This window comes from Ctenopharyngodon idella, chromosome 2, assembly GCF_019924925.1.
Source record: "Ctenopharyngodon idella isolate HZGC_01 chromosome 2, HZGC01, whole genome shotgun sequence".
Classification (NCBI taxonomy): domain Eukaryota; kingdom Metazoa; phylum Chordata; class Actinopteri; order Cypriniformes; family Xenocyprididae; genus Ctenopharyngodon; species Ctenopharyngodon idella.
Window position 1 is genome coordinate 8,000,961 of NC_067221.1, and position 23,832 is coordinate 8,024,792.

The 23,832-nt window shown below is 35.1% G+C and overlaps 2 protein-coding genes across 4 annotated transcripts in view; both read right to left on the minus strand.

Moving 5' to 3' along the window:
• Positions 1-1,732: 1,732 nt before the first annotated feature.
• Positions 1,733-15,147, minus strand: LOC127494538 (uncharacterized protein KIAA0040). 2 transcript variants are annotated; one of them, XM_051860520.1, is made up of 3 exons: positions 14,960-15,147; positions 7,519-7,642; positions 1,733-3,044 (listed from the first exon to the last, which is right to left on the minus strand). In XM_051860520.1, exon 3 carries the CDS (start codon positions 2,526-2,528, stop codon positions 2,193-2,195), a length of 336 nt encoding a protein of 111 aa, XP_051716480.1. In that variant the 5' UTR covers positions 2,529-3,044; positions 7,519-7,642; positions 14,960-15,147; the 3' UTR covers positions 1,733-2,192. The 2 variants fall into 2 exon arrangements, with proteins under 2 accessions (XP_051716480.1, XP_051716472.1); XM_051860512.1 differs by lacking the exon at positions 14,960-15,147 and having other exon boundaries at positions 7,519-7,759.
• A 2,237-nt stretch (positions 15,148-17,384) lies between these two features.
• Positions 17,385-23,832, minus strand: part of tnr (tenascin R (restrictin, janusin)) — a 164,007-nt gene continuing 157,559 nt past the window's right edge. The window contains exons 23-25 of one of the 2 annotated variants that reach the window (XR_007926226.1): positions 23,096-23,259; positions 17,904-21,786; positions 17,385-17,853 (exon numbers count right to left, since the gene is read on the minus strand). Coding sequence is in view for 1 of the 2 variants with exons in the window: in XM_051870686.1 (XP_051726646.1) it covers positions 21,670-21,786; positions 23,096-23,259 (281 nt within the window). In the remaining variant the exon portion in view is untranslated. Of the gene's footprint in view, positions 21,787-23,095; positions 23,260-23,832 lie in introns of both variants that reach the window. The other variant, XM_051870686.1, reaches the window with a different exon arrangement.

The following is a 23,832-nucleotide window of genomic DNA, read 5'->3' on the forward strand; positions in this document are numbered from 1 at the left end:
GTATCCATCAGTCTGAGTTTTGAGAACGGTATAATTTTCACTCCATTGTGAACAGAGGAGTTTAGGAGGAGATTATGAGACAAGTGTCATGGAGCTGTTGATCTATACTCTAGTAAATTCATCCATATGCGTCACAGAGCCAACATAACAGCCTCGCCACATGTTTTTTCTCTAAATAATGGTTTAGTCGGTTGACAGTAAGAAAGGCAGGTTATATTTATAGGGAAATTGTTTTGTGGGAAACTATCAATTTCTGAAGCCATTTAAAGCAAGTCATTTTAAATGCATTGCATCCTTCGAGTGAAGGACAAGTGGTTGCAACCCACTAGTGCATCACTAGAAGTCTTTGACATCTTTGGGAAACATTTTGGTTTTAAGTGTAGCTTTTAGAACCGTTTGTAACTGTGGTGAGCTCTTTGGAATTCTGACATATTTCTGGTGCGATTCGAAATGTTAATCAAGCACTTGGCTGCTACACCGTGTTCTAACCAGATTCCAGCGACAAACAATTTGTCTGTCCACAGACGCGACGCGACTATGAGACACGATAAAGTCAATCAAAAATCACAGCCAATCAGAAGAGCAAGTGGACGGGCTCTCTCGGCAAGCTCCACTAACGGCACTCGCAACGAAATGGGTAAGTACATAATCAAATTCATGAATATTACACCATTTTAACATTATTGAAAATATATACATAAAAAAAAAATATAGTTACTGAAAACAATCTTTGTCATAGAATACACTTGTCTGTTCACAATGAGTTGACCGTTTGATCGTTCTTGTTTCCTTTTATTAATTTTGAAGATCTGAGGTGAACTGTCCGTTGTTGCTTTCAGTACAGCTATTAAAGACACACAAAATGATATTCAAACTCACATTAGATGTTTTTAACATAAATAAAGCACATAAACAGTACCTGAGATTATCATTTACATACTTTGTGTTGTTGTTCCAGCCGCGATGTCGCAAAAAAAAAAAAAAAAAAAAAAAACAAAGAAACCGTTTCTAAAGTAGAATCGTCGAGTGTCGCCGTCGTGGCTTGTTAGAACAAAAACTCCGATTAACATGCAACAGACACCTTTTATCGTGTCGCGGCATCGCGTCGCGTCTGGTTAGGACATGGTGTTACTGTTGTTTTGATCGAATATCGCAGGTAATCACATGATATTCAGACAAACAATATGACAGTGAGTGTGATATTTCTTTTGTACAGCAGCTGAATAAACAAAAACTTAATTATGAGTACGGTAATTTACATTTTAGACAGAATATTGCAATGCAGTTTTCATTTGTGTGTTTTTGCTACGCAAACAAACAAATTTCAAATGAATCCAAACCAGAATCAACTGTTGCATTTGCTAGCCCAGCGGTGGTTTTTATCAGTGTTTTAGAACAAATCAATTGTGTGAATGATTCAATGACTCACTTATATAGATGGTCACTAGTTTTGCTCATGAATCAATCTCGCTTATATAGACAGTCTATTTTCGCTGAATGAATGATTTCAAAGACTTATTCATAGACAGTCACTTGTCTGGCAAAGCGATGTATCATGCTGAAAGAGTTTCTGAAAATCCCCACCGGAACAAACAAACGCAGATAAGCGGAGTGATACTAACAGTAAAAAGTCCCGGTGCTTTTGGACTGTTTATCAGGAGCCATTCACACAGAACACGTTTTTGCGTGGCAGACGCATGGCAGTGAAATGAAAAAACGTAAGGTCTAGAGCTTTTTTTCTTTTAAAGTTGAACTATTTTTAATTAACCACCACATTTTTAGAAAGCCATGTCATGCGCAAGACTCAAGAAAGGCGTGAGCACAATAATGCTCTAGAGCATGTTTACACAAAAAAACAATAGTAAATCAGTGCAGTCAAATGCAAAAACACAGCTCAGGAAATCAAATCCAAGGCCCCGGATTAACTGTTGTATAATGACAGATTTGCATTTCTTTTCACCTAAAATGTGGGTTATGGGAAAGCTTTTCAGGACCACACACACATCATATAACATATTCTTGCACATTCATTCACTCCCAAATTTCATTTATATACAAAAAGTCTCTTGAAATTCTCTCTTTCTTTTTACATTCAGGCACATTTTAAGTAAACACTGCTGTAACACTTTTGTACCTTTACATGTACCATAAAGATAAATAAATATAAAATTGCTCATGTTCAATGTGGCTTTTTACACCATAGTGAGTGCAAGTCTGTCACTACTCATGGGATCTGCTTTGACAGAGATCCACAAGTCTTCACTGTTCTGGCTGCCGTTTTTCTTTTTCTTCTTCTTTTCGGATTTCACATTTGTCACTGAGGTCTCGCTTTTGCGGCGACAGCACCGACATCCATTGGCATGACGACAGCAGCAACAATGACAGCAGACCAGCACAGATGTGAAGAGCACAACCAGCGGCAGAGTCAGAAGCACTACCAGGCAAACCGTGTTGTAGATGCTCTGGTCATGCTTGGATGAAGCAAGGGTCCATACATCATTGAAAAACTGCACGATTGCCTCCTTCATGGTTCAGCAAGAGTTCTTCAAATCCCTGTAGAGATCAAATCCAATGCGATCTGAGATGTAAAGCCACTGTAGATCCGATTAAACCAGTAATTAGCATGGGATTTCTATCAAGAGATCAAGAAACTGTCCATTTGAGCCAGTTCTAACACTGCTTCAGCGCAGTAAATGTTCTGCTCATGTCATAGCAAGTCCCATCCTGAGGAAATATCTCACAAGCCAGTTGTAATAAATGATGGATGGACAATTTCAAAATCCTCAATGCTCACAGTTATTGCTTTAATCTCAAACCTCACCATTCATCTCATAAAACGCCTTGCCTTTGGGATCTAACAACAAAGCATTGCTTATGAGATGTTTCGCTTTGACTTTTGACGATTCATATCTTTTGGCTGCGGAGATCGTGGGTCGTGTTTATGCTGGGTGGATTCCTCTCAGCATCAGTCTCTCTGGAGACTCCAACTCTATTTTAGTCTCTTCTGCCTTGACTCTCACAGATGTGATGGAATGGGGGCATTTCTGGAGAGAGAGAAATAGCGAGAAAAAGAGAGAGCAGAAGTTAAGTCAGCTGTGGCTCCTCCAGTGATTCCTTGTCTCTCATGTATTCTGACTCTCATCAATGTTGCAGGACAGAGTCATGAGTGCACAGCCACATGAGTCAAACCAGGACAAACCATAAGCTTCAGAGTGGGTCATGATACATATTTTTATGCACTTTTTATATTTAAATGGCAAATATGTGCATTGTTAAAAAAAAATCAACTTGATGAGATGAGCTTTATATTGCAGATTGTAGAAGTAGATTGATAGTTATTTCAGATTTAAAAAAAAAAAATAATAATTTCTTTAACTTATCAATGTATACTAAAACAAACAAACAAACAAACAAATAACAATAATAAATATGTGACCTGTGCTGGCAAAATAAGTCGCAATGAGCAAATTTTCAAAAATGAGTTATTGTTATTTTCACAATCTCTATAAAAAAAACCTTCATAAATAATGTATGATTTGTTGGAATCCAACAAAAAATAACTTAGCTACACTTGTTTGAAGTCGATGGAGTCAGCAATGTCAATTTTGAGAAAAATCGAGTTCCAAAACAAAATCACCTAGCAACCATACCTTAAAATCCCTGGTAATACCACCTAATTTGGCACACACCTCGTCAAAACTAAATATCTATAGGAATATACTATATATGTATATTCAACTTTTCCCCCCAATATTTTACTTCAATATTTTGAAGTACTGTAATTCTGTTTGTATGTGTATATCGGGATCGCGCGAGGGCTTCGGATCTGTCAGTCAGCGTGAGTAAGATTGATTTGTTTACATCAGCATGAGTTTAAAAACCACATTTCATTGGTTCAGACTCGTGCCATCAAAAATTCACTATGAATATTCACAAAGTTGGAATGCTGCGCTTTAAAAAGATACCAAACTTGGACTAATGAGGAAGTTGCTGAGGGGTGGTGAAGCGAACAGTGAAAAACTGCATTTTTCATGGTCAAAGGAAAGGTTGGCCTACTCCTCTCAGAAAACATACAAATAAAGATATTTTTAGATATTTTATTGCTATTTGAACCATTTGGGTTGCTAGATGAGGGCTTAATGAACTCATTTTTGTGAAAACCTCAAATTCGACCAAAATCGACATTTTGACTTGTTTTGCCTGTAGCTCGTAATTAGCCCGTGATTAGCCCATTTTGCCAGCACGGGTCACGTATATTACCAAAAACAATGAGAGATAATGCATTATTTCAAAGGACCTAAGAACCAGTGAATAATACCACACATACCACAATGATGGTAGGAATATCCACCAAATGACAGTTTGACATGTCAACAGTAACATAATTTTTTGAACATTAATTAAATTTGTTTAACTGATGTAGCTATTACAGGTTTAAGTTTAAGTTGATCCCCGGCCTCAGGGTTTGGACAATATACTTATTTTTCCTGAAAAATCAAAAGCACTATATAAAGTAAAGTGTAAATGTATTATAATAATTGTTAGTAATGATTATTATAATGATTATTGATAATTTGCATGTCAAATTGAAGGCCATCTACAAATTAATCATTAAATACCATTAAATATGAAGGTTCTGTAAAAGTTGTGTTCTTTTATTAATGTGTGATGCTTATTTTGTGTTATTATAGGCATGACTTGGAAAACTAGGTTTATATAATTCTCTATTTATACATGGAAAATTTGTATGAAAATTCATTAAATTAATTAAAAAAGAACCTCCATTATATAACTGACCCAACATCAGTTAAAACCATTAGACGCTCATTCATAGCTTCAGCTCACCCCTCCCATCAGTGAATCATGAGAATACAGAAATGTTTCGAAACCAAGGTTCGAAACAATATGACGTTAACGAAGCCTCCTTCGCTGAAATCATGTGACTTGGCGAGTTTGATACAACCTTTGAACTACAGATTTGAAACAAAAGATGTTTCAAAGCTTCATGAAGCAGTGTTTCAAAAGAGCCCATAAGTGCTGTTCATTTCTTTAGGTATAAAACTATAGTAATTATTTATAAGTCAAGACACCACAGATAAATAGGGCAAAAAATTTGGTAACACTTTAGTTTGGGTCCAATTCTCACTATTACCTAGTTGCTTATTAGCATGCATATACTAGAATATTGGCTGTTTATTAGTACTTATATAGCACATATTAATGCCTTATTCATGACCATATTCTACATCCCTTAATCCTACCCAATACCTAAACTTAACAACTACCTTACTAACTATTAATAAGCAGTAATTAGGAGTTTATTGAGGCAAAAGTCATAGTAAATACTTAGTTAATAGTGAGAATTGGACCCTAATCTAAAGTGTGACCAAAATTTTAACTAATAGATTTCACCCAATTGATTAATCACAGTACATTAAGACAGTTTTTTTTTTTTTGTATTTCAGCTGTTAAGTTTTCTAAAACACTAAGTTTAAATATGACAATGAGTCATTATCAAATTAAATATGCTACATTACATACATTTCCATAAATCTGAACATTGGGTAAAGACAGGTTTAAAATTCTTGTTTAATTTTTTTCTGGAAACATTCCAGGATTATTCCTGGCTATATTTTTACACAGGAGTTTGTTTATATATTGTTTGCCTGATTTATACAACATTTTCTTCCTAAAAACAAGGCAGTTTTTTTCTGGACGGTAGTTTTTTCTTCTTCTCTGATTTATGCAGCGATAAAAAGAGACATCCAAAAATCCTCAAAATCTCCAAAATGTCTGGCTCAGAGAGAAAAGCTCAATTTTGAGAAAACTACATTTAAAGATAAGTATTGTATGTAGACTGAAATAAAATAAACACGTACATGTGTATTTTGGGTGTTTTGGCATGTTATAGCAAAATGGCACAGAATTTTTTGCCTTCATTAAAAAAAATTACAGAGAGCACATTTAAAAGTGAGATTAACATGTTAGGAATATTCGGTCCCACTTTATATTAAGTGGCCTTAACTACTATGTACATCAAAATATAAGTACAATGTACTTATTGGGTTCATATTATGTGTGTACACAATAAGTGCATTGTATCAAACGATTAATTTAAATGTAAGTACATAGTAGTTAAGGCCACTTAATATAAAGTCTGACTGTATATTCTTTCACAAATTCACTGTGGAACAAAAAAACCTGTTTCCAAATGTTGTGTTGCACAAGTTTAATGAAGCCTCAGCATCTTGTTTTGGCTGTGCATGGTTCATTTGTGCAATGTGTTTGCCCTGCTTCCTGCAGACAGTTTCACAACAGGAAACTTGTGCAGTAGAATCTTTCAGCTGTGAAAAACACCTATGTAAGAGGAAACTCTCTTCTCAAATAGAGACAATTTAAAAAAAAAAAAAAACTCAAAGTTTAACGCTGAAAGACATCATATCACAGTTTCCATTTTGAAGTTTCAGTCATAGACTTGCATCAGACTTCAAGAGCATTCAGCTCTCCTTTCTTACTTTTATCCTTCACCTCCTCAGCATGACCCTTCTGAAGAAGAACAATCACTTTAAGTAATTTTCAGATCCGCAGAGGAATGTTAAACAGGAAGACACTCTCAGCTTCACACAAAGCCAGGATGGAGCTCTGAATTTCACTGACAACATCAGTAACGTGCAAAGACATGTCGTTCATCAAGTCAAATTCTTCTGAATTTTGTGAAGCGTTTGTTAGATTCACCTAGATAGTAAAGGCTTTTTTTTTTTTTTTTTCCTGAGACTCGCAACCAAATGTAACACATTTCAAAAAGACAAATACAGGGACATGATTAACCTTCCACAAGTGAGGACAATGTCTAAATACAGCACAGGCCCTCAGGGCGCAAATGTGTTTGAGAGAAAGAGGGCGAACATGACTGAAAAAAGCTGCACTCGCTTAGTTTCATCTGTTGGAAGCTCTGTATTAAACAAAAGTTAAAGCGTCTGTCTTATATTCAAACACTTGCTTGCTTCTAGACCTGTTATGGAAATATTTACAAAAGCAGAGGACTTTTAAAGAGCCCATATAAGCCTCCACCTGCCCTGCATTTACAGTGCCCAGTTTATATTCATGAATGATTTGTATCTCCTGCCTTCCTACTTTGGTGATGCCAAACAGCAATATTTCTCAGACTTTAAAGTAGAGTGAACAATCCCAGGCGGTAATATAAACAGAATGAGCTTAACCACATCTTTGCCAGGTCTAATCTGGAAAAGGTCAAGTTATATAAGGAATATCAGCCAGAAAAGCAGTTAAGCAGAATGCACATGTGCTATATATCAAAATAGAAAAACATATTTCTCAGCATGTCCACAAGCTTCTCCGTTACTCAGAATGTCAGTCACGACACGGGAGGAACTCAGAAGTTAAAAGGGCATATGGCCTGAATTGAGTTAGCTGTTCTCAGCTATGCCACATGTGACAAACAGATGCTCATCATGACAGTAATCCATCATTTCTCAGCCCAGAAGCATTAAACCTTACCGGCTGTGATCAGGGGTCAGTCCAGACGTCTCTAAAGGCATCACATAACCCTGGTTTCAGCAACACAATCTGCTGCTCTGACTGGAAGGCAGGAACAGCACATATCCGCTTCTGTACCTGGAGCCTGCGTGTGAGAGGAGGAGTTGAGTCACTGTTTCTCAGTCTTTCTAGGCCGTACGCTATAAGAAAGAGCCCTCTGTCTGCTCGCAACTCTTTTGCCTGACACACACTGCATTCTTGTGGTTACTTTATAAACTCAACTTCCCCGTGATGTCACAGAACGAAGGGAGGGGAAAATGTGTTACTGTGTTTACATAGTGCCCACGAAAAAGTTTTCAGCATGAAAAGATGTCATGCTGAATGTACATGGAGGAACTGGAGGAGTGAGAGAATAGTCTAAAATGCTTTCTCATTATAATTTAAAAAAAATTGGTGTGCCTTTAGATTGAAGTTCAATAAAATCTAAATGTTGTTTTGCAACATTTAGAAAATGAACAGTGAACAGTTACTCACACTCATGAATATACACTCTCCAAAAGAAGGCATTGGATATAATTAGATTTGAAAAGGAAAATTATAATTGACTTTAGGTAATGTAAAATTTTAACTCCGAATACTTTGTTTTCACATTTAAAGGTGCAATGTGTAAAATGTGGGAGGATCTATTGGAAGAAATGTAATATAATATACATAACTATGTTTTCAGTAGTACATAAAGACCTTACATAATGGACTGTTATGTTTTTATTACCTTAGAATGAGCCATTTCTATCTCATAGACCGCGGGTCCCCTTACAAGTCAAGTCGCCATTATGCGCCGGCATGTTTCTACAGCAGCCCTAAATGGACAAACAATCTACAGAGCGCGTTTAGTCACTATGTTGTTCTTCTTCTAAATCGTAAGTGTTTTTAGAGGCTTGCATCGTCATTACGTTGAATACGCACACTCAAAAAAATGATTTTTGATGCTGTTCACTTTACTTAAACAATTTATTTTGATTTGGTTTAAATGTGATTGATTCATGTTATATTGACTTGAAACGATTACTCTTTGACTTTTGACTATTGAAATAACATGTTTCAATCAAGTAACCCAACCAGGAGTTAAACAAACAGGACTTTTTACCATCATGCTTTGCAAAGGGGTTGAAATGAGAGAGTGGATATTGAAATAAAGTGTTATTTTAAGCATTTTTTAGCAAGATGAGAAAATGGAGTGTCTTTTTAATGGTTACTGTTCTATTATGTTGGTTTTTAAAAGTTTCAGTTATGTTAATGGTTTTGAGGTTACCATTGTGGTGAAGTGTAGAGCATGTGCTTGCATGGGTTAAGGACCTGCTAACAAGAATTAAAGTTGTTTTAATAATGAAAAAACAACTACTTTGTTTTTGTAACAAAACCATCTTCTGGCTAACGCCTAACAATAAAAGTCTTTACAGAATAAAGTGTTATTCTTAGATAACTGTTGTAAAAATTGATCTTGAATGCATTCACTAAATAAACTAATCAATTAAACTGAATTACTTATTTTAGTTTTTGTTTGATATTAATTTTAGGATAATTGAACTTAATAGTTTTGGACAAATTAAGAATGTTAACCTGATTCAACTCAATGGCATTGAATTAACCTTATGTACTAAACTTAAGTTTACTGAAATAAATAATGTTAGTTAAATGCAACATAACCCGGTTACGTGGAACCTGTTGACATAAAAAAAATTACACACTGCACCTTTAATGACTGACAGCTCTCCTGTCTCCATGTTGAGAGAAATAGGCTAAGTGCAGACTAGTGTTGTGTGTAAACATGATGGATATTGTAGTTCTAGACTAAACATGAACATGTGTTTACTCATCTCACTTACTCATCTCACAAAAACATTCAGTATTTCTCAAAATGAATAAAAACAGTGAAATGCAATTTTAGAATTTTATGCAAACCTGTAATAATTAAATATATTAAATTACACAAATATACTTTATTTAATTTCACTTTATTAACTAGCGTCTTTGCTGCTGACCTTCAATGATCTAATTCAACCATACAAATAAGCAAAAATTACTTTAGATTAGATTTAGAAATAAGAGTTGTAAGAGCCAGGTATAGTTCTGTTATTTTGAACACATTTTTTTTGGTCACTTACGGTAATTATGGCACCTGGTGGTGGTGGTGGCGGAAGTAGCAAAAGTATATCATTTGTTCACCTGTCTGTTTGGGCATGGAGAGAGAGGGGGTGATGGGGGAAGTTTTATTTTTGCTGACCGCTATAATGCAGTTTATCATGATTTTTGGACACAATTTCATAAGCTGTTGAAACAATCAAGGAACGTATTGGATGCACAACCTTGTTTGTTTAATAAACAAAATCTACAAAACGCAGTCTTTGGATTCATGATCATTATCAGCAAGTGCGTCTGACAAGTTAGTTTCCCCTACTCAGCCTCTCGGCGGTGAAATTTACGGTCTTCAAAACAGTTGCCTATAGAGTGCCTCAGGGATGACGTGTTTTTGTAGGCAAAACCCGGAAGCGAGTTAGCATTTTAGGACTTCCGGTTCCAACGCCATAAAATCAATGTGTTTTTTGAATGGGTTTTTGCTAAATCGCCTGAAATAAGGTCTGTGGTTAACAAAGCCTCTAAATATTTTCATGTTTTGATCTATGACATAAAACACACCAGTTATAACCTGCTTGTGATTTTTTTAAACCTTTATTGTGTCTTAAAAACGGCGGTTGCTTATAAATTGCTAAAAGGGACTACTTCCTTTGGTGGGGACTTTAGACGTCATCATGACAAACAGGACATTTGGGCAGTATTTCTCATGAAAATGTGGGTAAGTATTTATACGCAGCGCAGATCATAATCAGCAAACACGTTTTTAAATATAGTTGTTTTTTAAATAACGTTTGAGGAAGCTTTGTGGTGGTGACGTTGATCCGCGACCATGGTGTGTTATAGTCCGTTTGTAGCCTACTGTTAGCTTTTTATATCTGACGACTTTATTTAGGCTTCAAAATTTATAAATGTTGTGTTAACTTGTAAAAATTATCTTGATAGACAAAACGTGTAAGTGTCAAAACCCTTTGTTAAACACAGAGCTTATTTTTTGCAAATTTCCAAAAGTCTATGGGAAAAATGCATAGGCTTTCGATCGAGGGAACCCGTGCGCCGCTAACTTCCAGGTTGGCCTACAAAAACACGTCATCTCTGGAGTACTCTATAAGAGCGTTGAACTTACTTTTCCTGTATCCTATTCTTCTGTGATCCAAAATGGCAGCACAGCTTAAAGGTTTGTTTGAGCTGCGCCCTCTACTGTACAGGCGTAAATATGCATTTCCTTCAGCCTGAGGCTTATTTATTTCACTTTTGGTGTGAAAGGCCCTTTACATTTGACAAAAAAAGTTATATTATAGTTATATATAACTTTTTTTGGCAACTTTTTTTGTTGTTATTAAAAAACAAACAAGCAAGCCCAGCCCAGGTGAGAAAAAGTAACGCAAAAGTAATGTAACACATTACTTTTCATAAAAAGTAACTAACGCAATTAGTTACTTTTTTAGGGAGTAACACAATATTGTAATGCATTTCTTTTAAAAGTAACTTTCCCCAACACTGGTCACATGATCCTTATCCTTATAAATTATTTTAATATGCTGATTTGCTGCTCAAGAAACATTTCTTTATTATCAATGTTGAAAACAGTTGTGTTGATAAATATGGTTGTGGAAACTGTGATATATATATATTTTTTTTTCAGGATTTTTTGATTAATAGAATTTTCATAAGAACAGCATTTATCTAAAATACAAATCTTTTGTAACATTATACATGTCTTTACTGTCACTTTTGGTCAATTTAATGCATCCTTACTAAATAAAGTATTAATTTCCTATGAATTATTACTAATTATATATATTATTAATTTAATAATTATATTAATTAATCAAATAGTATACTATATAACCAAAATTAAGCAGCACAAAGACTGTGGGCTTTAATCTATCAAGTATGGAAATGCAGAACTGAGTGTTTATTTTGGGCATGTTTGAGACTTGAACTTCTCTTATTCAACCAAGTAAAAAAAGAAGATCTCAAACCGGAAGATCTCCAACCTTGCTGATGTTCATTTCCAACTTTCACAATTAGGACTGTCTTGGCTGCTTTGTTGAACTAAAATAAAACCAAGAGAAGTCTTGTTTGATTTAACATGACAAATACGCCTTCTACCAGACTGGGGTTTTGTAAAACCTGGACTCATCTTTAATGTCTCACAAGCTTGAGGTTAAGACTCAAGACGTTACTGTGGTTATTCACACCCAACTTTAAAGAGCTAAAAGCTGAGGCAAGACAAAGGCAGACTCAAAAATTATCCCTCTCTACCAGCCTCTTCCACCATCCTTCTGTCTGACGTTCTGTCCTCTGATTGGATCTTTCAGAAGCAGCATACTGCACATCCCAAAGGCACAGAGTGTGCTTCGGAAACATAAGGGTGTTAAGTTTATGTGCAGTCCTTCTAATGAAAAATAAAGCAGGCTGCCTCTGAATCCAAATATAGTCCAGGCCGTTCCTAACCAGTCACAACTGAAGCTCATGAGTCATTCTAATGAAATGTATCAGAACAGTGCTATGAAAACAAGAGGAGGGACCAGAGAATTCGCTGTGCCTGCCATAAATGGACCTACTCCCTCCTAACCTTCTATACTGCTGGGACTTAAGAATCAGCTCAGAGTAATTTACTTTTTTAAAACTTTTTTGTATGCCATTTCATTTCAAACCAAGTATGAGGTAATCTTTTTTGTTTGTTTGTTTTTTTGTTTACACATTTTATTACTGCACTTTTGGAGGGCCACATTTCTCAAAACAGGGAACTACTCCTTTTAGAAGTTATGCAAAGATACAGTCATATGAATTTGTGTTGAACCTTGAAATTGAGCTTCCTGTCTTCACCCACCCCACCCATCCCTCCTACTGTCACATTTATATATAGATCAGTATACTGTGAGAGGTGAAAAATAATAAGTACTGTAATAAATGGAATATTTATGGATCAAAATCTATGTGCTTTTATAAATAGAACTTCCTACTTCATGAAAGAATTGTTTATTCGCATATTTTTTTCTTTTTAATTGATTAAATATTTATGTAACATTGGTCTGTTTTTATCATAAGCTATCACTGTTGTTTTGCTTCATTTCCTGTTCTGCTGATAACCAACCATTTAATCGCAGTAAAATGCAAAAGGGGCTTTATTCTATACTTTAAAAAACAGAATTTGTGCTTAAAGACATGTGAAAGACATCATAAATAAACAAACATAAAACAAGCATATTCTTTAACCATACATTTTCTTAATACATTTATAGTCATAAATTTAAATTTTCTTGATGTTATGAAGTGACAAGAATAGTTTTTGTGCTCCAAAAAAATAAAAATAAAAATAACGACTTTATTCAACAATATCTAGTGATGGGCGATTTCAAAACACTGCTTCATGAAGCTTTAAAGAATCAGTGGTTCGGAGCGTGAAAGTCACGTGATTTCAGTAAACGAGGCTTTGTTACTTCATAAGTGTTTCGAAATTTCAATGGTTCACCACTGGGGGGCGTGACTTTGGCAGTTTGATACACGCTCCGAACCACTGATTCGAAGCAAAAGATTCGTAAAGCTTCGAAGCTTCATGAAGCAGTGTTTTGAAATCGCCCATCACTAGATATTGTTGTAAAAAGTCATTATTTTTCTTTTTTTTGGCGCACAAAAAGTATTCTCGTCGCTTCATAACATTAAGGTTGAACCACTGTAGTCACATGAACTGTTTTAAATATGTCTTTAGTACCTTTTTTGGGCGTTTGAAAGTGTTAATTATCTTGCCTCACTGAGCCATCGGATTTTATCAAAAATATCGTAATTTGTGTTCTGAAGATGAACGAAGGTCTTACAGGTGTGGAACGACATGACGGTGAGTAACTAATGACAGAATTTTCATTTTTGGGTGAACAAACCCTTTAAAGTGATAGTCCATCCATAAAAATGGTCATCATTCACTCATCCTCATGTTGTTCCAAACCTGTATGACTTACTTTCTTCTGTGGAGCACAAAAGAAGATAATTCAAAGAATTTTGCCAACAAACAGTTTCAATTTAACATTGACTTTCATTATATATGGACAACAAAATACAGTGGAAGTCAATAGGAACAGAAACTGTTTGGTTATCAGCATTTTTCAATGTTTTGCAGAAATGCACATGAGGGTGAGTAATTCATGACAGAGTTTTCATTTTTGGCTGAACTAACCCTTTAACATTATCAAAGACATCTCAAACATTCAGATTTCTATTTAGATTATTGCTACAGTCTTTATCTCAACACAATATCTCATGATGTTAGCTAGTCTAAACATATGACTGTGTTGTTGATATTCAGAATATGAATGACTCAAAATAAGCAAGCAACTTTGAAGAAAGAGATTACAGAGATTGTGGCTGAATGTGCGAATGCTTGCTTCTGCTTTTGAGAACATGAACTAAAACACAATTCACTGTTTTTTAAAAAAATTTTTTTATAAGAGTTATAAGAAGGTCAGTATCATTTTTAAGTTCCAACATTCTGTTTTACGTCTTTTCAGCTGACAACACAAAGCTTAAAACAGATTGATTCATTTGGATCAAACACGCTCAAGGATTGGCTTCAGCCTGAACCATATTGAGGCCAAAAAGACTAAATAGTTTCAAAATAATGCATCCCATAAAAGGCCTCGGGCACATGCTTATTATTGGGTTTCCAGTCCTAAAGGGCACTTTTGTGGTTTTTGCACTGTATGTTGTGACATCTTGATAAAAGGACAAAAGCTCGGGCGTGCTCAATACAAGGTTGATGTTGCCTGAGAGCATGAATTCCAACATGGTTGAAGAACTCAGAAAAGCCTGCTTTTGTACTAAGAGCTTTATTTCATCCATCAAGTTAAAGCGTGCACTAGAAATCCAAGCAATATCTTGCACTTGTCACAAAATAAGGTGCAATATGAACTTATTCTAACTAATGACTAATTCATGATTTCAAGAAAGCTCTTAATACTATGTAGTTAATTTAGCATTTATACTGCAGCCTAAAGGAACCATAAAGTGCTTTACATACCGGTAGGATTGAATAATCTTATTCTGAAATACATGTATTTAAAGACAGGTAATAGTATCTTAATATTAAAAATAAGCTTTAATGCTTTTACCTGGCTGATGAACCAACATTAACTTATACACTTATAGCTGTAAATAACACCATTACAGTATGCCAATTTCCTGCTTTAAAAGCAGGCGGCTTTTTTTTTTCTTCTTTTTTCAGTTCTCAGTCCCGCTGACCTGTCAAGGTCATGTAAAAGAATTTTCAAAAAAAGACATCACTTCTTTTAGCAAACTATTCATTTCCCTGCAACTGCATGAACCTTACCTTCAGATGTACATTGATTGCCGGTGTTCCTCCACAGTATGTGCACGAACTGCCCCCTCCACTTGTTCTGTTGAAGCTGTTCCAGAGATATGAACTTGGTTTTGGATTTAACCCCGTGTGTGTGCTGCCATTAGCGAGTCCTCCTACAGGCAGCCGCCCAGCCTCTTATTCTGGTGTCAGGAGTGATTAGTTTGCAGCGTTCAGTGACTTGTGAAGATTTGGGGGTGGTGTACACTGACTACTTACATCAGACTCACCCTGGGTACGGTGCATACAGGGACCTAGAGCTCTGATAATAGAGCAAAGAGGTTCTGAGGCTGGAGGGGTCAACCATTTCGAAAGCCCTTTCGGTTGGTGATCGGGCTCTAAAGTGCATTATCGGGCCACTTTAAGCGTGCAGTAAATACCTGCGGCATGGCTCTTATTTTACCTCATACTGCAGAGAAAGCATTGAAAAGGCAAGCATTAATGCTATTTAATACAAGCCCCAGCAAGTCAGTTCAAGACTTCTGTCCACCCGCCTTGTGTAGATAAAAGGGGTTATTACAGCTGTAACGCTGAGCAGAATCACATACAAAGAGGATTTCTTATGTATTTTTAGATCATAAATTAACACCTAGCAAGAGTGTGTCTATGGCTGTGAAGCGTATGACGCAGCAGTAGGAGAGTAAAAACGGTATATAAAATTCTGTCACCAAGCAACCACCATTGATTCTATTTCCTTTCTGTACTCAACACTGTCCCATTTCTTCTCGACGTTTCCTACAGGAGTGTATATTCCTATACATTTTTTATGTAGAGGCCATGCATATTCAGACTAACAGCAGTTCAACAGCGATGTTGTGTTCGACACATTAGATCCAAAGTGCTTCCACATTGAAGTACAGTATCTGAGCTCTATTAGTTTTTGCCAAAAGCACTTGAGTACATCTGAAGCTTCTTTCACCTGCAAAACCACACGACTGCTTCACATCTTGTTAAAAAGGAGTGAATCCTAGTGCCGTTTTCTTTAATATACTATAATGATAATTATGATTTCTGTAATTACATTTAGAATTACACTGTTGACCCATCCCTTACACCTTAACCCACCCTTAAACCTACCCATACCACCAAACCGGTCCCTAACCTTACCTGTGTCCCACCTCAATAGCAGCAAAAGTGTTTTGCAATACAATATGAACATGATAAATACATTATACTTATTTTTTGATGCAAGTACATGGTAGTAAGGCCACCTAATATAAAGTGACAACAGTTTCATGTTTCCAAGCAACACAGTGTTTTTTTCATGAAACAATGTTTTGAATGAATCATTTGAGCGAATGATTCAATGACTCACTCATAAACTTGGCTACCTACTGCTATATCAGTGAATCCTCCAGAAAAAGACTAAATCCTAAAAATTCCCCCGACCACAAATGCACAGACTGACAAGCGTGTTGAACGATAATTCAAATAATTTGTTTGTCAGGAGCCAATTTGATATGCAATATTGAGAAAACACTTCTTAAATGTGAAATGATTTCTGAAAATCCAGTGATCAAATGCTTTGTGATTCACTAAATTTTCCATGTAATTACAGCCACCTGACTAGTGGCTGGTCTGTGTATCCAATTTCACAAACTAGAAAACTTTCTGAATATATATATATAAGCGATATGCTTTTTTAAATTTATTATTTTTTATAGAAAGTAATATTTAAAACATGAAAAAGAAGAATTAGGTTGAATCAATAATGATTTACTGCCATTGTGTGAATAATATGTATTCAAGTACAGTATCTCACAGAAGTGAGTACACCCCACACATTTTTGTAAATATTTTAATATATCTTTTCATGTGACAACACTGAAGAAATGACACTTTGCTACAATGTAAGTAGTGAGTGTACAGCTTGGACAACTTTACAATTTGGACATTTTCACTTAGGGTGTACTCACTTTTGTGGCCAGTGGTTTAGACATTAATGGCTGTGTGTTGAGTTATTTGGAGGGGACAGCAAATTTACACTGTTATACAAACTGTACACTCACTACTTTACAATGTAGCAAAGTGTCATTTCTTCAGTGTTGTCACATGAAAAGATATAATAAAATATTTACAAAAATGTGAGGGGTGTACTCACCTCTGTGAGATACTGTAATCAGTAAAACTAACTGTAGTCTGACTATGAGTATTTTAAAATGTAATATAATCTAGTAATTACAAGTACTTTTTGGAATCTGATCACATAATCCAGATTACATGTAATCAGGTCCTACCCAGCTAACTGTTGTATAATAAATATTTAGCAACTGTTTTACAGATATGCGGGATGAGTATGTTTAACAAAATGATTATCGTTCATAGGCTTTTAATCGGCTACGCAACCTGCAGTGGTGCTTTACAAATACCCCCAAATCACTTCACAATCAAACTCAGATTTTGTATTTTAAATATTTTATTAATGTGTAGAAAATGTATTAAAAAAGGAACTATACAGCACATTTTAAGTTCAACTAGAGCTAATCCGATCTGTTACAATAATATCCGAGGTTATCTGACAATGTGGTTAGCAAGTTAGGGAGAAATGTCTCAGAGACCACACATTACCTGCTTCATTAGTGTTCATGCTAAACACATTTTCACTTAGGTACAAAATGTAGGGCATTTTTACAATATCCTATCATGTTCAAAATTAAATAAATGTACATGAGAGTGGTAAAAATGACCTAGTTGCCTATATAACACAGAGTTAGAGTTCCAAGTGTTATGTGTAACATGAGTTTCTATGGTGAATCTTGAGCCATAAGTGGTTTGGTGGATAGGAGGCATGTCAGAATGGAGGGGACTTCAAGTGTCTCCACCATATGCTGAGTCAATGAATAATGAAGGAAAATCTGCCCGTCTCTCTCTCTCTCTCTCTCTTTTGAGAAGTGGTCTCAATCATTTTTACGCAAACTGAAGTCTCTGTTCCTCTTATCATTAATAACTAGAAGGGCTGCTTCCTGTGAACTTACAAACAATTAGTTTGCTTAAGAAAAGAGTTAGAAAACACAAGAAGGCACACATATTTCCACCCATGTTCTCCACAGAACAGTGAAAATGATGCCTTCTGGTGCATGCAAAATGTAAGTCATTTTCAGTGTTAAATGCAATTAGCTTGAGCTGATTAAGAATTTACTTGGTTTCTAGTTCCCATCCCAGCTGTTGCTACACTCTCTAATGTTATCCTTCAAAAAGTAAAGAAAAAAATAGACGCAAAGGAAAAGGGTAGATACTCTTTGAAAACATCATAGTGTTGTCTCTCAGAAGAGGCTCATTAGGAGATTTGTGACTATGGGAAACAGGTGTTGTTAGAGAAGCAGAACGCTGGAGAACTGGAGAATATTTATCTATGGCCTTACACAAATGGGCAGAGCATGCAGATATACTGAAGCAGAAGAACTGGAATTTTAAATCTGACTTAAAAATAAATGTAAAGACTTTTCAAAGATTTTGGTGTTTGGGACCACTTACTGTAGTATTTTCTGTGGTTACAATAACATTTGACGTTATTGACACCCAAAAAGATTCTTCAAAATTCTCTTTTGGTTTTGCCCAATGTAACTCTTTAAACGTTTTAATGAAATTTTAGCATTATCTGTATTATGCTACTGTTGTTTCAATATTTAAAAAAAAAGAATACATAGAAAACAATATATTACAACTTCATTGAACTAATTAGACAAAAAACCCTCTAGTTCAGAAATGAAAGAGAGATGTGCTACTAGAAAAAGAAATATCATTTGCAGCATGAGGTAAGTGTTACAGCGCATGAGGAAAGGTTTAGAAAAAATATCTCATGGTTGTACTCCTTCACAAACCTTTCAATCACTGTACAAAATACATTGAGGACATGTTAAACTACAGAATGAAATCATATAGTTTTGTCAGGTACAAAAAGTTAAAGTAGAAAGACTATGTTCTAAGTTGCGCTAGGAGTTGCATTGCTTTTATGACCTACACGCCAAGTCTTGAAAGCTCAAGCCTGACTGCTTGTCAGCAGGTGTCTGCCCAACTGCATTTTAGAATGACTCTGTATGAAAGGAATAGAAACATGTATGAAAAGAACCCTTCAGACGGTCTTCACTCTGCATGTAGTACTGCAGTGGCAAACACAGACTGCAATTTTCCTGCACTCAACTACGAATTGCTATTAACCTAGACGATTTATCAAGACACAGATGGACACAATTATTCTAAGTCTACAGGAACAAAAACATTTGAAACACTCTAAAGCATGGAGTGTGAGACAGAGCTATGTAAAATTTCTCCATATGAGTTCTTCATATGTACATATCAGTGCTCTCAGGCCAGCTTATATGTTCTTTTAGACTGACCTAAATAAAACTCTGATGTGGGATGGTCATATTATTACTATTAATCAGCCTTGCACAAAATCGTACAATTTAAAATAAAATACAATTAAAATAAAATATGGGAGAAATTATTTGATTGAAAAGCATTTGCAGTAATTCCTTTTTTTTGTTTCAGTTTAGTCTGATTTGTATGGAAGCTTGTTTCTGCCATGGAATAAAACAATTTAAAAGATAATTGCGACTTTTTATCTCACAATTCTGACTTTTTTCTTGCAATTGCGACTTTATATCTCACAATTCTGACTTTATAACTCACAATTGCAATTATATCATGAAATTCTGACTTTATAACTCGCAATTCTGACTTTAACTTGCAATTGCGACTATATCTTGAAATTCTGACTTTAATTCGCAATTGCGACTTTATAACTCGCAATTCTGATTTTATAACTCACAATTGTGACTTTTTATCTCGCAATTCTGACTTTAACTCGCAATTGCGACTTTATATCTCACAATTCTGACTTTATAACTCACAATTACAACTTTTTATCTCGCAATTCTGACTTTAATTCGCAATTGCGACTTTATAACTCGCAATTCTGATTTTATAACTCACAATTCTGACTTTATAACTCACAATTGCGACTATATCTTGAAATTCTGACTTTATAACTCACAATTACAACTTTTTATCTCGCAATTCTGATTGTAACTCACAATTGCGACTTTATATCTCACAATTCTGACTTTATAACTCACAATTGTGACTATATCTTGAAATTCTGACTTTAATTCGCAATTGCGACTTTATAACTCGCAATTCTGACTTTATAACACACAATTGCGATTACATCTTGAAATTCTGACTTTATAACTCGCAATTCTGAATTTAACTTGCAATTGCAACTATATCTTGAAATTCTGACTACAATTTGCAATTGTGACTTTATATCTCACAATTCTGACTTTATAACTCACAATTACAACTTTTTATCTCGCAATTCTGACTTTAATTCGCAATTGCGACTTTATAACTCGCAATTCTGATTTTATAACTCACAATTCTGACTTTATAACTCACAATTGCGACTATATCTTGAAATTCTGACTTTATAACTCACAATTACAACTTTTTATCTCGCAATTCTGATTGTAACTCACAATTGCGACTTTATATCTCACAATTCTGACTTTATAACTCACAATTGTGACTATATCTTGAAATTCTGACTTTAATTCGCAATTGCGACTTTATAACTCGCAATTCTGACTTTATAACACACAATTGCGATTACATCTTGAAATTCTGACTTTATAACTCGCAATTCTGAATTTAACTTGCAATTGCAACTATATCTTGAAATTCTGACTACAATTTGCAATTGTGACTTTATATCTCACAATTCTGACTTTATAACTCGCAAATGTGACTATATCTTGCAATTCTGACTTTATAACTCACAATTGCAACTATATCTTGAAATTCTGACTATAATTCGCATTTGCGACTTTATATCTCGCAATTCTGACTATAACTCGCAATTCTGACTTTATAACTCGCAATTCAGTTTATAAGTCACAATTGCGACTTTATATCATGCAATTATGATTTTACATCTCGCAATTGCGAGTTTATATCACACAATTCTTAGAAAAAAGTCAGAATTGTGAGATAAAAAGTCGCAATTACCTTTTTAATTTTTGTAATCAGTGGCAGAAACAAGCTTCCATTGATTTGACCTCAGATACTGAAAAATTCTTTGGTTTCTGAGGTTTCAATGATAATAGCATTTTGTGTTTTTGTCTTTTCAGAAAACCCTGTATTTGCAACAGTGTAAGAACTTCATCCCCTGCAATGCTTCAACAGTTAATGTAAGTTTAAATATGAGATGAAATTACAAAAAAATAATAAAAGAAATAGTGTTGGCTTCAGGGTGGAGTAAATGCAAAATCTAACACTGTAATTGGTCGCATGAACATGAAGATCATTCAGTTACTTTTTAAAGGTATTTCTCATCATTTATAAAAATAGAAGCATCTCATTTTTATGGGCATTCATTTTTCTTCTAAAATCTTTTATCTCAAAGGGAGAAATTATCTCTTTTCTTCACTTAATAATGAGGTTCTTTCTGCAGGCCTCACACTGTAAACGTGCTGAACAATACCAGACATTACCTAGTCTTCATTCTCCCAGAACTGAACGAATAGCATTACACATAAGAAAGTCACCGAACCTCAAAGTTTACAATTTACAACAGACATTCGTCAAAGGGATTTTGTCATTCAAAGATTTAAATAAGTTACATCGCTCCTTGTGTCCTCGTTGCCCCGTTTTAAAATAGAAACAGCTAGTAGGACGGTGGATTAATGGGTGGACCTCCTCCGCTTGCCACTGATGCTGCGGTAGTTGAAAGGTCTCATCTTCATCTCCACAAAAGGGATGGAAAACTCATGGCCTTTCCAGTGATACCAGTTTATACCCTGCAGAAGTCAAACACATATAATGTTAATACACAAACAGTTATATTAACTAATGTGATCTCATTAGAATTCGTACTATAGGTATTTATACATAAAGTGTGGTTCTAGTACAGATACACTGTCATATGTTTAGACAGACAATGAAACATAAAAAATCAACATACTAACATTGTATTAGCATAACTCTTATGTACATACAACTTAAGAAGTGTATAAATGTTTATGAATCCTATGAGGTTCAAAGAATATAAAGGATGCACCGATATTAAAATCCTAGTTAATACTAATAAGCCAATAATTATTTTAATGTTATAGCCGATAAATAAAAATACAAAAAAAAAAATTCAGTTTTGCCATAAAAGTTGTAAAGATCTGTTTAATTCGTAGGTAAGTTAACAAAAGAAAAATGTTTTGGATTCTATCATGTTGATAATGTACATTTCAGTATCTATCCAAATGCAAAAAAGATACAATTTATGTACAAATAGCAATTGCCTATTGCAATTCAATGTTATTACTACTGAAATACCTCACAAAGTCAAGAACATCTCTCAAAAGAATATTTTTATTATAAACTTTATTAGAGTGTTAACCTCTGCTTCTGTGAATAAATGCCACAGACACCAATAAAAAAAAAAGACCTTATCGGTTATAAGCTACACCAACTCACTAACGTTTGTGAGAAAGCTGAAATGAAAGCAGACAGTGAAACAACAGGACATGACACAATGCAATTGAGCAAGGACGGATCTAGAATATTTTTATCCGTTGGCCTGTGACTCTCACATATCAAGCTTTATTTGCTTTCAGTTTGCTTTGAAAGCTCTTGCATGTTTCCTGTCTTTAGCGCCTGCCCTTGCAAACAAAACCACACAGAGTGAGTCACAACTCACAAAGGCTTAAGGTGTAAGATTAAATAGCTGAATTAAGATAGCAATCAAGGTACTAAGTTCCTGTAAGAGTTTGCATGTGTAGGCAGATTGCAACTCCATGTATAGGTGTTGGAAACAATGCATTTTATCAGATTAGCCAAATGCAAAAAGGTCAATAGTTTAGCAATGTACAGTATGAAGCACGGCTCACACAGAGCATTGGACGTTCAAACCAAGTAGCTTTCTGTTGGTCAACACAGAAAATCCAGTAACCTTCCACCCTCACTGGAAATTCCCTATTGCATTGATTTCTACTGAATTGACTGGATTTCGCCTGAGAAAATTCACAGAACAACAGTAAATGTGACCGCAACTTTAGGCTAATTATGTGGATATACCAGACCTTTCAGTCCAGGGCTTAGGACTACCTGGCTTACCTGACTATGTCTGGACTCTCCATATTTTCCGTTAAGGTTGGCCCGATGACAGTTTTTGTACCACCAGGCCCCCTTGTAGGACATTGCACAGTTGGTGACAGCGATGTCATTGTCCTTGTCCTTGGTAGAGAAAGGTCTGCTCTGGTGGTAGCTCAGAGAGTCACCTGGGGTAAAAAAGAGACCATAATTACAACAAATATGCTTAAATATACAAAACCACTAAGAAGAGATCATCTTTGGCTTGTTTTAAATGTTTAATGGGAGACACTTCAGGCAAAAACACTGTTTTTTCAAACACCTGTCAATTTCTGTCACTTTTTGGCTTTTCATAAAGTGCTTTTTTCAGACTGGTGGAAAGAAAACAACCAAAATACATTTTTAAGTGTATCTTTTATAGGACTTTATCTATTTGTGTCTGTAGATTTCAATTACAGTACATATCTTTAAAGGCCGTTTTCTCAACATGAGATTTTTCTCCTGCTGAGTCAGAAATCTCCACTTCAGCAGAACTTACATACACCAGACTTTTATTCCCATCTATATTCTGAAGGTTTTAAGAGGGGTTTGTTGATATATAATTTGCCTGATTTTATACAACGTTTTTCTGGCTGTTGACAGTATTTTCTGATTTATGGAGTAATAAAGAGAGATAAAAAACCTTTGACTCTAATATGTCAAAAAAAAATGAAACAAGAATTTTAAACCTGACTTCATCCAATATTCAGATTTTTGTTCTA

Excerpts from the sequence above, each read along its gene's own strand:
- LOC127494538 (XM_051860520.1), bottom strand. The coding sequence starts at position 2,528 with ATGAAGGAGGCAATCGTGCAGTTTTTCAATGATGTATGGACCCTTGCT.